Source organism: Euleptes europaea, chromosome 9 (genome assembly GCF_029931775.1).
Source record: "Euleptes europaea isolate rEulEur1 chromosome 9, rEulEur1.hap1, whole genome shotgun sequence".
NCBI lineage: Eukaryota > Metazoa > Chordata > Lepidosauria > Squamata > Sphaerodactylidae > Euleptes > Euleptes europaea.
In genome coordinates, this window is record NC_079320.1 from 64,975,197 (window position 1) to 64,989,007 (window position 13,811).

A 13,811-nucleotide genomic window follows, 5' to 3' on the forward strand; every position below is an offset into this window, starting at 1 on the left:
AGTTGTCCATCTGTCCAAAGCTTGTGCATCGCCTTGCTTAAATCTTTCTGCTGTTTGGAATGTCAGTACCCAGGAGCCTGACAATTTAAGAACTCTGACTCGCTGTATTTTTATAATGCTGGTCAAATGACCGTAATAAATGAAATGAGTGAACTTTTAGTCAGATGACATAAAATGTGTAAAGCTCTATCAAATTACTTATTTTTCTCCAGAAATCTGTTTTTAGAGCTTGTCTTCATATACGTCAGATTAACTTGGCTTGGCAGCATGCCAAAATTGTATCTGTTGTTCTTGTGGATGCAAAAATTGAAATACACGTAGAATGATTTTTAAAATCACTTATTAAAGCAGTGGTTCTCAACCTTCCTAATGCCGCGACCCTTTAATACAGTTCCTCATGTTGTGGTGACCCCCAACCATAAAATTATTTTCGTTGCTCCTTCATACCTGTAATTTTGCTACTGTTATGAATCGTAATGTAAATATCTGATATGCAGGATGTATTTTCATCACATAAGGAGACATTTTAGATGTTATGTTAGGTTTGCGTAAGGCAGCTAATTGTGCTCATGAACATTCAGCAATTCAGGGGAACCATATGCTCCGCCTGGGATCATTGGAGAAGCCAATACAGTAAATAAAAACAAAATACACCAGTAGGAAAGAAACACCCAACCCCAATTCGTTCACAATCAAAATCTCCCTGCCCTTGGAAGGAGTGAGCCGTGAAGAAGGTGAGCTGTGACTCACGAAAGCCCATATACCAGTGATGGCGAACCTTTTAGAGACCGAGTGCCCAAACTGCAACCCCAAACCCACTTATTTATTGCAAAGTGCCAACACGGCAATTTAGAACAGGGGTGGGAAACCTTTTTTTTGCCAAGGGCCATTTGGACAGCTTTAACATCATTCAGGGGCCATACAATAAACAAACAAACAAACAAACAACAAACAAAATCATTATTAGATATCTGTGCATCTTATGCAGGTCTACTCTAAATCCTACTCAAGTCCAGTCAGTGGGCTTACTCATTGGAAAGTGTTAGTAAGTGTGTCCTGCAGATGTCTAGTATCTTAACCTATTGGTGGCCTACCCATTTTGGCCCAGAGAAAATATGAAGTATACTTTATTTATTGAGAAATTTTATATACTGCCTGGATCTTGACTTGGATGGCCCAGCCCAGCCTGATCTCATCAGATCTCAAAAGCTAAGCAAGGTCGGCCCTGGTTAGTACTTGGATATGAGACCCCCAAGGAATACCAGAGTCGTTATGCAGAGAAAGGCAATGGCAACCCACCTCTGTTCATTTCTTGCCCGAGCCAGCAATGCCGTGGATTGAACTTAGAAGGGTACAGAATGGGGAGGGGCACAGAGTACACAGAGAGAGATGCTGCATGTTTGGTAGCCCATCCTGCACCTGGGACCTTCTGCATGCCAAACAGATGCTCTCCCCCTGATCCACAGCCCCTCCCAAGCAGATGCTCTTCCCCGATCCACAGCCCCTGCCAAGCAGATGCTCTCCCCCTGATCCACAGCCCCTGCCAAGAAGAGGCTCTCCCCCTGATCCACAGCCCCTGCCAAGCAGATGCTCTCCCCCTGATCCACAGCACCTCCCAAGCAGATGCTCTCCCCATGATCCACAGCCCCTGCTAAGCAGATGCTCTCTACCTGATCCACAGCCCCTCCCAAGAAGATGCTCTACCCCTGATCCACAGCCCCTCCCAAGCAGATGCTCTCCCTCTGATCCACAGCCCCTTCCAAGCAGAGGCTCTCCCCCTGATCCACAGTCCCTGCCAAGCAGATGCTCTCCCCCTGATCCACAGCCCCTGCCAAGCACATGCTCTCCCCCTGATCCACAGCCCCTGCCAAGCAGATGCTCTCTATCTGATCCACAGCCCCTGCCAAGCAGATGCTCTCTATCTGATCCGCAGCCCCTCCCAAGAAGATGCTCTCCCTCTGATCCACAGCCCCTTCCAAGCAGAGGCTCTCCCCCTGATCCACAGCCCCTGCCAAGCAGATGCTCTCCCCCTGATCCACAGCACCTCCCAAGCAGATGCTCTCCCCCTGATCCACAGCCCCTGCCAAGACGCTCTACTGAAGAGCGCCAGCTGGGAGATCCAGCGGGGAGGGGCTGGCCAGTCATTGCCAGAGAAAGGCAATGGCAACCCACCTCTGTTCATTTCTTGCCTGACCCGGCAATGCCCTGGATTGAATTTGCAAGGGACTAGATTGGGGAGGGGCACAGAGTACACAGAGATGCTGCACGTTTGGTAGTCCATCCTGCACCTGGAACCTTCTGCATGCCAAGCCAATGCTCTGCCACTGAGCTACAGCCCCTGCCAAGGAGATGCTGTACCTCTGAGCCACAGCCCCTGCCAAGTAGACTCTCTACCTCTGAGCCACAGCCCCTGCCAAGCAGATACTTTACCTCTGAGCCGCCAGTTCAAGCCTCCAGTTTGGGCTCGGCTGGGTCGGGTCGAGCAGGAGGGAGCAATACAGAGCGCCCCACCTGCTTCTGCTTTAGCTTTGAAGGAGAGCAAGGGGAGGGCCACAGAGGGACCCACGAAGCCGGCAGTGCAGCCAGCGTGCACGCCGGTGCAGGGGGAGATGGCGGTGCAAGTTTTGGGCGCCCCAGCGGCGTTCGGCCGTGGCGCGTCCAGCGCGCAGGCCGGGGGATCGAGCAGGGGGGAGGGCTGGAAAGGGGCCTTCCGCCGGCAGCATGGCGAGCGTGCACGCCAGTGGGGGGGGGAGATGGCGGCGCATGTTTTGGGCGCCCCAGGAGCATTTGGCCGCGGCACGTCCAGGCCGCAGGCCCAGGGATCATATAGGGAGGAGGGCTGGAAACAGGCCCTGCGGCGGCGCGTCTGGCACGCAGGCCGGGAAATCGAGGCAGGGGAGGGCTGGAAAGTGGGACCCACAGAGCCGGCAGTGCAGCCAGCCTGCACGCTGGTGTGGGGGGAGATGGTGGTGCAAGTTTTGGGCACCCCAGCGGCGTTTGGCCGCGGCGTGTCCATCGCGCAGGCCGGGGGATCGAGCAGGGGGGAGGGCTGGAAAGGGGCCTTCCGCCGGCGGCGCGTCCAGCAAGCGGGCTGGGGAATCGAGCCGGGGGAGGGCTGGAAAGGGGCCCTCCGGCGGCGGTGCAGCCAGCGCACAGGCCAGGGGGATTGAGCAGGGGGGAGGGCTGGAAAGGGGCCCTCGGCAGGCGGGCCGCGGGCTGGATAAAATGACCCCGTGGGCCGTTTATGGTTCCCCACCCCTAGAGGTTCCCCATCCCTGGTTTAGAAAAAACAACTTCCCTGGACTCCCAGCTGGGCGGCGGGGAGTGCAGGGAAGGGGACGGGGGCTTTGAACCTCATCCCCGGCATCCCCAGCGCAGAGCAGCCTCCCGTCCCCCACGCTGCGTGAGGAAGAAGCCACCGCGGCTCCGCCAACTGCGCAGGAGGAGATGAGGGAGGGAAGGGGGGGGGAAAGGAACGTTGGCCTCACGTGACGCGGCGTGGCCAATGGCGAGGTGGGTTTCGGGCCTGGTTGGGCGGGGGGGAGGGAAAGAGTGAGAGAGCGAGTTGCTGACTGAGGCGGCTTCCTCCCTTTCCTCATCTGGGGTGCCTGAGAAGGGGGAGTGGGAGGGGGAAGAGCCTTGCGCGGGGTCTGAGGGAGTTTTCCGATGGTCTTAGGCGACCCCTGTGAAAGGGGTTTGACCCCTAAAGGGGTCGCGACCCACAGGTTGAGAACCGCCGTATTAAAGTTTTGGAGGGGAGTTTCAGCAGATCTTAACTGGTGATGCATCTCTAAGATATAGAATGCTTTCTAGCGAAATGGTCTCTAAGATACAGCAGTATTTTTTAACAGGACAATTCTTGTTCAGTCTTGAATTACATTTCAGTATTATGCAGTGAATATTTTACAAAATCCATATATACATTTCTGTGGTAGAAAATGTATGATTTTCGTATCGTGCTTTTGTGATTTATGCTAATACATTAAACAATGGAAGAAGAGATGGGCCATACCCAGAATGTGCGGTTAGATAAATGGGTCTGATATTTACTTGGGACATTGATATATTACTGCACAAGGATCCAAACAGTGAATTTGGATAACAAGGAGTTTCTGGATGACCAAGGATGAAATAGTTATGGCTCATTCATTCTGAGTGCCAGCATTCTGAAGAAGATTCATGCCTGGAATCGTGTTTAACTGCATGAAAAGTGGTGCAAACAAAGGGAAGTTCCCATTTAGGAGGTTAGGGAAAGAGCATTCCTCACATCACATAGCAGCAAGCCTGGATTTGCAAACGATTTATACGTAACAGGGAGCCATGACTTTGCTCTCCAATTAAGGCAGCCATAAAAAAAAAAGTCCAGTCGGCTGGATCCTATCTTACGTGCATTAAACTAAAACCAAAAGCTGTAACTGACATGCATACCATCAGTCATTTCCTTTAACTGTTATCTATCTTTTGCATTTTTATCTATGTTGTCCCCTTCTCCATTTTTTGCCTTCACAACAACCCTGCGAGGTAGGTTAGGTTGAAAGAAACTGATTGGCTTACAGTCACCAGTAAGCTTAATGGCTAGGCGAAAATTTGAACTTAGGCTTCCCCAGCCCTAGTCCAGTGCTCTAACTGTTTTACCACACTGCCATACCAGTTATCTCTTACATAGTCCAATATGTGGATCCGAGCACTTAACTATTGGCTAAAACTCATATTCAACCCTATTGATCTAACCCCTCTGATTCTAGCTGATAATCACTGCTCAACTTGGCAAAGTGCAATAGAGAAGATGCTCCAGAAACACGGCCTCTCTTCTCAAGCCATATTGCCATTGGGACACCAAAAAGCCAAGGAAACAATCAAACAGAGACTCTTGGACCATGCCCTTCAATCAGATAGGGCTCAGACTCGTAAATATTCAACCATCTTGCAATACATCAAACCTTTCCACCCTGCAGACTACCTAGGATTCCTGGAAGTATACAAATATCGAAGGGCCTTTACTCTTGCGCGTTTCAATGCCTTACCTTCAGCTCTCCTGGAAGGGAGGTATCTCCGTACTCCCTTTCACCAACGACAATGCATGTGCAAAACAGAGAAAGTGGAAACAATAGAACATGTTCTGCTGCAATGTCCCTTCTACAATGACATAAGATAGCAGTGCATTCTCCCCATATTGTCATCCTTTCCTGGGAGATCGGAAGAAGCTAAAGTTTCCCTTCTCTTAGCAGACTCCTCTCGGGAGATAACCATTCAAGTAGCCCAATTTTGCCTCTGGTCTAGTGGGATTCATAAACAGCTAATTGAAAACCTTTCCCCATAGAAGATCTTTCCTCCTCTTCTTCAAATCATCCTTCCCAGAATCATCAACTTTTATTATTTTAACCTAACTTTGATTTTTACTCAGAGCTGATATTGTATCAAAATAAAACTTGACTTGACTTATCTCTTACATACAAATACACATTTCATATTGTTTTTGAGACTTCTCTGGCATGAAAGCATTGCCTCTTCATTTTTTTAAGGGAAAATAGACCCGAAATGCAACTTTTATATTGATCTGACGCAAACAGCTCTTGATTAGAATCACTGCATACAAGTCAACAAGTGTTGAAGGCAGTTAAATTGCAATCATGAACCACTTAGTTTTGTACAGCTCCAGCTATGTCAATAGGTCTCTCTTGCAAGGAAAAATTAATTACTTGAAGAATTCGTCTTTAATGGCCTTCAAGAATAAAAGCGTCAAGTATTTAATTTGCACCAATCCACTGGTAAGGGGATTCAAAGGAACATGCATAGGGCTTCAGTACATTGAGATGGATCCTGTGGGCATTTCTGCTAACAGGGTGCTTTCCTTTGGTGCAAGGAGCCTTCCACTGGTGCGAGGGTCTTCCTCCAGCAAAAGAACCTCTGCAGAAGACTCCTTGTGCTATACAAAAGGGTCACCATTAGAGTTACAAAAAAAAAATGGAAATGCTATTTTGAGTATGCAAAATTGTAATTTTGGAGAATCTACTGCTATACAGAAATTATATAAGCACTTTATAAGAGCTGAATAAGATGTTGCTAAAGTAGAGAGGTAAATATAATAACTTCATTAATGAATAGCTTTTTAAATAGATTATTAATCAATCAGTATTAGGAGGGGGAAAATGAAGTTCAAAATTAGAAAATAGAAACAGTTATATAGGGTTAGCAGGACTGTAGCGAACTTTCAGTATAGTTTTGTAATCAGGGTTGTATCAGGAATTATTTGGACTGTGTTACATACTATGAAAGGTACAGGCACTCTTTAGAAGAGGGGGAAATTGCTGTATGTATGTAAAGTCTGTGTCAATAAATAAAATATTTTTTTTTCAAAAGGGTCACCATTAGCAAAGCAGATTCATACAAGCAAACTCATTCATGGCTGTTCCCCATCTCTCTGCAATACCCTCCCTCTTGAGACCTGCCTAGCACAGCCTTTACCTTCCTTCAGGGGCCAGCCGCAAACACTGCTTTTTACGTAGGCACTTGATTGAGTGGTTTCATCTTTTTAAGTTGTTTTTATGGCCTGCTTCTGTCTTGAGGACTCTTTCTTATTAATATCATTTTAGTGTTTGCTTTATGCTGTTTGATTTATTTAGGTATGCATTTATCCTCCAGTTTTCTCCCCAATGGGGGCCACAGAAGGCTCACAGCATCATTCTCCCTTTTTTATTGTTATAACCACCACCCTATGAGGTATGTTAGGCTGACCGGCTGAAGATCACCCAGCAAACTTCCATGGCAGAATGAGGATTCAAACTTTTCAGGGCTTGGACTGCCACTTTTAAACTGAGAATGAAGGCTCTTTTTGCAGCGCCAAATACCCAGGGTGGGTTTCTACATTTTTTTTAAAAAAAAGACAACTTTAGAAGTGAATGGATGAAATGTGTGGATAGTAGGATTGAAACTCTAGGCCTTTCTCTTGCAAACCTTAGTAACATGGGTACTCAGGAAACAATGAAGTTACTTAGCATAAGGGTGGCAGACCTTGACGGAGTGAGTACATTGAGTAGGGCAAGGCGAGTGTGCTCCACAACTGCTCTAGGAATTTCTCAACCTACCACCCTCCATATTTAAAATTCCTCACAACTCCCAACCATAGGCGAGTTTTTATGCTCGCCAGACTGAATGTCCTTCCAACAGCTGAACTGAGCTGTTGGTTTGATAAAATCCCATTTTCAGATAGGCTATGTGTCTGTGCGGGAGGGAAGGCAGCATGGTACAGCCTGATCTCGTCAGATCTCAGAAGCTAAGCAGGGTCAGCCCTGGTTAGTATTTGTATGGGAGACCACCAAGGAATACCAGGGTTGCTGTGCAGAGGAAGGCACTTCTGTTAGTCTCTTGCCATGAAAACCCCATAAGGGGTTGCCATAAGTCGTCTGCGACTTGACGGCACTTTACACACACACATGTCTGTGCATCAGGAGCAATTGAGACAATAGATCAACTTCTGTTCTTTTGTGATCTATGGGCTCCACCCAGGGCCACCTGGATTGTACCCATTTTATCAAGATATCATCTCCCTGTTGACTCTTGGGTGGTCCCATTTCTGTTGGGTGATGCTGACCCAAAAACAACCAAGTGTATCACGAAATATCTGCTAATACTAGTTTCCTTAAAGGCACGACAAGGTTAAACTATTGTTAGCTAGTCATATTATTATTATTGTAGTTACTGTTACGCTTGTAAAGTAACTCAATTTTTGGTTATTGTGATTTTAATTTTAAAGTGTTTCAAGTATTTTAATAATTTAAAGTCACTTTTGTTGTACATTTTAATCATTCATAATGTTAAAAATTATTTTATCCTATGCATGTTGCGCTCAAGATCTTTGGTCAGATGAGCCTGAAATAAAAGGAAAGGATTCAAACTTGGGTCTTCTAGATCCTAGTCCAACACTCTAACCACAACACCATTCTGGCTGTTAATGCCCCTGGCTTGCTTTGAGTGGCTCATTTTTATACTGTTGGGTTTGGCTGCGTTCTTTTAGTTTGTGAGCCTGCTTGAGCAGGTCTTTAGAGAGGTGGCACACCGTGTCAAATTTTGCAGTACATCAGTTGTTCCCAACCTTTTCGGCCCACTTCCCCTTTGGTTCCACCGCCCCCTACACGATCCAACAACACAGTTGAAGGGGCCCACCTCTAGCACCCCCTGCTGCCCCCTTGCCTCTTAGTGCCCCCCTAGGTAATCCCACTGCCCCCCAGTGGGTGGTACTGCCCACTTTGGGAACCACTGCAGTACATAAAATACCACAGCTCCTTCTTGCTCTCTCCAGAGTCCTTCAGTGCAGGTAGGATCTACGGCGAAAACTGGGCACGGCCCCATGCAGGTATGAAAGTGCTCAGAGCTCTTGGGGCCCTAGCCTAAGCCTCTGCTTGTTCTCTTGTAGGAGCTGATGCTGTAGAAGCCCAATGTAAAAGATTTGAAGTGAGCTCAAGCGAAGACGGGAGGGTGCTGTTCTCTGCCGATGAAGAAGAGATCGTCATTGGAGCCGACAGACTGAAAGTAACGGGTAGGTAATAAGAATGGGCGTCCCAACAACGACCTTTCACAAAAATTCACGGCTGCTGTATCAGTGATGGCACGTCTAAGGTTTATATGACTCCACCATACTGTTCTTTAATGAGCAAAAACCTTGGATTCTCCATCACAATCGGTATGGCGCTAAGCAGAGTCACTCCTTGCTAAGCCCATCGACTATAGTACAGAGCTACAATTACAGAGCTGTAACTCTGCTCAGGATTGCGCTGGAAACGTTACTTTCTAATGCATTCGCAAGAGCCACAAATAGATGTTCCGTGCCATGTGAATTAAGGACATTTTCATAGGCTGAGAAGACTTTTTTAAAAAAACATGTGGTCCAGGCTTGTTGCGGTGTAAAACTTTTAGTACCCTCTGCTGCGGAATTCAACTTTTCAAGAGCAGCTCCTTTTCATATGTCATCCCCAATCCAGCACTGATTTATTGTTCTTTTGCCATTTTGAAAGATTTACTTAGGCAATGCCCCCTCATGATCATAAAAGCCGCCGTTATGTAGTACGCCGACACTTCCCTGTGCTCAAAATGTCACATCTAATTTTGCTGTGACTTAAGGGGACGTACTTAAAATACTCCATCAAGAGTGCTTAAATAAGGTTCACCTTGAGCAGGTGAAGTCAAAATCTATTTCTTGACAAATGTCTACTCTGTGGATTGGACTAGTGAGAAATGACTCTGTCGTGTGTATGTGCGTGTATATATCGCCAATGGAGGGCTTTGTTTACTCAGGAAACCTTAACGCTTACAAAGATCATTTCAGATGTGTTGGTAGATCAATCAATTTGATAGCAACGGTTAATAGTTAATATTGATTTAGCTCATACTTAATTCACAAGTTATGTTGCAAGGTGCCAAAGGCAAGAGAGTGCTGATCACCATGAACACATGAAACTGCCTCATACTGAATCAGACCCTGGGTCCATCAAAGTCAATATTGTCTACTCAGACCAGCAACGGCTCTCCAGGGTCTCAGGCAGAGGTCTATTCACATCACCTACTTGCCCACTAAGGAGCCCCGTGGCGCAGAGTGGTAAAGCTGCAGTACTGCAGTCGAAGCTCTGCTCACGACCTGAGTTCGATCCCAGCGGAAGTTGGTTTCAGGTAGCCGGCTCAAGGTTGACTCAGCCTTCCATCCTTCCGAGGTCGGTAAAATGAGTACCCAGCTCGCTGGGGGTAAAGGGAAGATGACTGGGGAAGGCACTGGCAAACCACCCCGCAAAACAAAGTCTGCCTAGAAAACGTCGGGATGTGACGTCGCCCCATGGGTCAGGAATGACCCGGTCCTTGCACAGGGTACCTTTACCTTTTTACTTGCCTACTCCCTTTAACTAGAGATGCTGGGGGATTGAACCTGGGACCTTCTGCATGCCAAGCAGATGCTCTACCACTGAGCTACTGCCCTTCCCCAATCCCTTCCATGGTCAGGGATAGTCAAGCAAGAATCATAGAATCTTGTGAACACATGAAGCTGCCTTATATGGAATCAGACCCCTGATCCATCAAAGTCAGTATTGTCTACTCTGACCGGCAGCGGCTCTCCAGGGTCTCAGGCTGAGGTCTTTCACATCACCTTCTTGCCTGGTTCCTTTAACTGGAGATGCCGGGGGATTGAACCTGGGACCTTCTGCATGCCAAGCAGATGTCTACCCCTGAGCCACAGCCCCACCCCAATCCAATAATATTGGCAGCCAGTTACTGCAAATGCTATAAAGTGTATCTGTGCAGGCGATAGGGCTTCAGGTCACTGGCAGATTTTAATGTCATCTACATTATATGAACTAGAAAAGCTGAATAGGTTGTTCTGTAATTCTCAAAGAGACGCTGGACACATTATGCAGAATGAGGCGGTGGAGTTCTGAACTGCCCCACATCCGATTGCAGGTCTGGGGGCTAATATTGTCTGCACTTTCTAGGTTAAAAAAATTGCAAACAGTGCAATCTTAAGCAAATTTGAACCACTGACTGCAATGGACTCAGAAGGCTATAATTGTGCTTAGGATTGCTCCACCGGTAAACTAGCACTGTGACATACATATTTCCCTGATGGGCTAGCTTTCTGCATGCAGGGGCCTTTATGTCACGAGGAACATTCAGGACTCTGATATTCCAGCTGCAATATGAAGTGGTACAGCCCATCATCCTACTACCCCAATCAGCGTAATTAATAGAACAGCTCTAAATCTTAGATGTTAGGAAGTAATGGGGAAGATTGTTGAGAAAAGTTTTCCTGGCCTCCAGTTTTTAAAGTGGCAATATGCTTAGGGAGCTGCTGTTGCAAGGCCTGTTTCCTTATGAAGAGAGAGTACCAAAGGCGTCTGACATTTTTTGTAATATTTGGGTTTTCTTTAAAACTGCAGGTTAAGCAAGGACAGAGCAGAGAGATGTGCTTCCTGAAGTTATGCTCCTGTTCAACAGTAGAGCCCCAGAAACAGCATGAGGAGCAATGTGGAGGGGTGACTGACCACGGGAAGGGGAAATTGCCCTTCTCTCTGCCACAAGCTGCAATGTAGCTTGCAGGTCTCCAGATCAGAGTCCACCGCTCCAAACCACTGCTCTTAACCACTGCACCACGCTGGCTCCCTAGAAATCCCTTCAGTGTAGAGATGAAAACTAACCATGGCTCCTTGTACATTTCAGCATGCTAGTGATGACTTGTTGTAGAGGAGGAATGAAAGCATGAAAACTGTGGTGGGCTGGGAGAAGCTCTTCATCATACAGGTGAAGAATGAGGGATTTTAACATTCTGGAGGTTGGCAACCCTACCAGCCATTACCTGGGGGATGGCAACCCTAGTGCATATCCTTAGTGTGTATGAGTGGTCTGAGTGAGTGGGTAGGATTTCTTAAACAGGAAAGAAGCTTTATTACTAAAGATTTAATTAGAGCACCCTTACTGTTTGCTATATCTGATCTGTCTAAGACAGTGAACAAAAGCGTTATCCTTTCTTGCATTTTAGTTTTCCTACCTCAGTTGTTTTGAGGGATCATTAATCATTTTTTGTTTCCTAAATACACACTCCATTTTCTCCAGGTGCAATTGATAAATACTGCTATTCTAATTTTCTGGATATTATACCTTTAGAATCCAACATTTGTTTTTTGTTTTTTTTCTTAGCAGACAAATCAGGGGTCATTGTGTGACCAGTGAACTAGTGCTAATTCTGTCTGTCTGCCAGAATCCAAAAGTCAAAGGAAACTGAAATATCTGGTTCTTTGATCTAAAGGAAATGTTGAGGCAGACTTTTTTAGGATATTTGCATTAGAGGTGGGGGGGGGAGGAAAAGAACTTGAAAAATACAAGAATAGAGTCAAAACAAAAGCTTAAAGAATCAAGTAGGTATCCTGCCGGCAGACAAACTCTTGGTTAGACTGCTAAATATTCAGAGGTTCAGTCTTAAGCAAACAATTGGCATTAGCTTTCAATGCACTTATTAGAAATTCCACCAAATAAACCATTCAAAGTAACAAGAGATGTCACCGTTAGTAAAAACCAGTGTTTTTAACTCCCCTTGATTAAAATATCACGGGGTCATCAGGTGCCAGATCCAACCCATGATCCATCAGTTAGCCATCCCTGGTCTAAGCTCTTCTCTCTTCTTCCCTGACATCCAGAAGGAGCTGGGTATGTTTAGCCTGGAGAGGAGAAGACTGAGTGGTGATATGATAACCATCTTCAAGTACTTGACGGGCTGTCATAGAGGATGGTGCCGAGTTGTTTTCTGTTGCCCCAGAAGGTCAGACCAGAACCAATGGGTTGAAATTAAATCAAAAGAGTTTCCGTCTAAACATTAGGAAGAACTTTCTAACAGAGCGGTTCCTCAGTGGAATAGTCTTCCTCGGGAGGTGGTGAGCTCTCCTTTCCTGGAGGTTTTTAAGTAGAGGCTAGATGGCCATTTGTCAGCAATGCTGATTCTATAACCTTAGGCAGATCATGAGAGGGAGGGCATCTTGGCCATCTTCTGGCCATGGAGTAGAGGTCACTGGGGGTGTGGGGGGGAGGTAGTTGTGAGTTTCCTGCATTGTGCAGGGGGTTGGACTAGATGACCCTGGTGGTCCCTTCCAACTCTATGATTCTAGGTGCTTAGTAAAAGTATAATGGGGGAAGCCTTTAAATGAAACACAAAAATCCACCCCCTCTCGTCTTTGACATTTGGCACCCCAATGCCACGTCAGGTTTTATCAGTTCTCTTATGTCATTGGACTTAATGTATACTGACTGGCATAAGCCACGGGGACTTGCATGTGTTTGCTGAAAAATTTAAAAGCAACAGCATCCAGGTGTGGGGGGGTCAGAATTAAAAGGCAGACTACAAGGTGAAAGTTATCTCTATATTTCTAGCTTGGGGAATCGAAATGCCTTGTGGCAGTGTTCTTGTTGTACCCTACAGCCATCATTCATTCCTTCATAACCTCGAGGCTAGATGACATGAGTCTGCCCTTCGTGGCCACTAGAAAGCTGCAGACAGTCCAGGGTAGAGCTGTGCGCTACTGAACATGGGGGAGATCACACCATACTCTAGTTCTGTCTTGGGCCCTCTGGAGTATCCTGGTTGCTTTTGTTACCGATAAATCCTTCGGTAACTTGGGCCCTGCATGAGAAAAAAAAACAAAGCCACTTTCTAGCCTTTGCCCTGTTGCAGTCTCTGAATATCGCACAGAGGTACCCTCTTACCTATACTAGTCATACATCAGCACTGTATAATGTGCTCATGAAAAGAAAGGCATTTCATCCACCTAGCAGGTAGGATTACTGATGTACTGGGGGGAGCAGGAAGAAGAGCCCTTAGATGTGAGGGCGATCTGGATGCGACATCTGTCACTCCATTGATCGCCAGGGTTGATTCAGCTGATCTGGCTGGCTAGGCGGATGTCCCCTACCTCCCTCACTTCTCCATGTGCGTCCCTCCCGAAGCTGCACACTCGGTGGAAGAGACGACCATCCCAGATAGAAGGAGTGTGCCTTTCTTCAGAAGATCCCTTAGACTACTTTTTTTTAACTTTTAGCCAACCAACCCTTCCTTCTCAATCTTAACTAGGGTTGCCAACCTCCAGGTAGTAAATCTGCAACGGAGTCTCCAGTACAAAAGTAGCAAAAAATTCTTATTGGTGCTTATACATATGACATCAACAATACAAGAGTGAAAGATACGTATAAGAACAAAGTTATATACAGTATGTACAATCTAAATAGGGTGCAGTCTCAGTGCACCAATTGCCATGTTCTTTCAAGTAAATGTTGTATTTTCTTCA

The 13,811-nt window shown here is 46.4% G+C and overlaps 1 protein-coding gene across 2 annotated transcripts in view; it reads left to right on the forward strand.

Moving 5' to 3' along the window:
• SGCZ (sarcoglycan zeta) overlaps positions 1-13,811 on the forward strand; it is a 296,102-nt gene that overhangs the window by 227,137 nt on the left and 55,154 nt on the right. For both annotated transcript variants that reach the window (XM_056855370.1, XM_056855371.1), the window contains exon 4: positions 8,414-8,536. In XM_056855370.1, the coding sequence (XP_056711348.1) occupies positions 8,414-8,536 (123 nt within the window). The remainder of the gene's footprint in view (positions 1-8,413; positions 8,537-13,811) is intronic.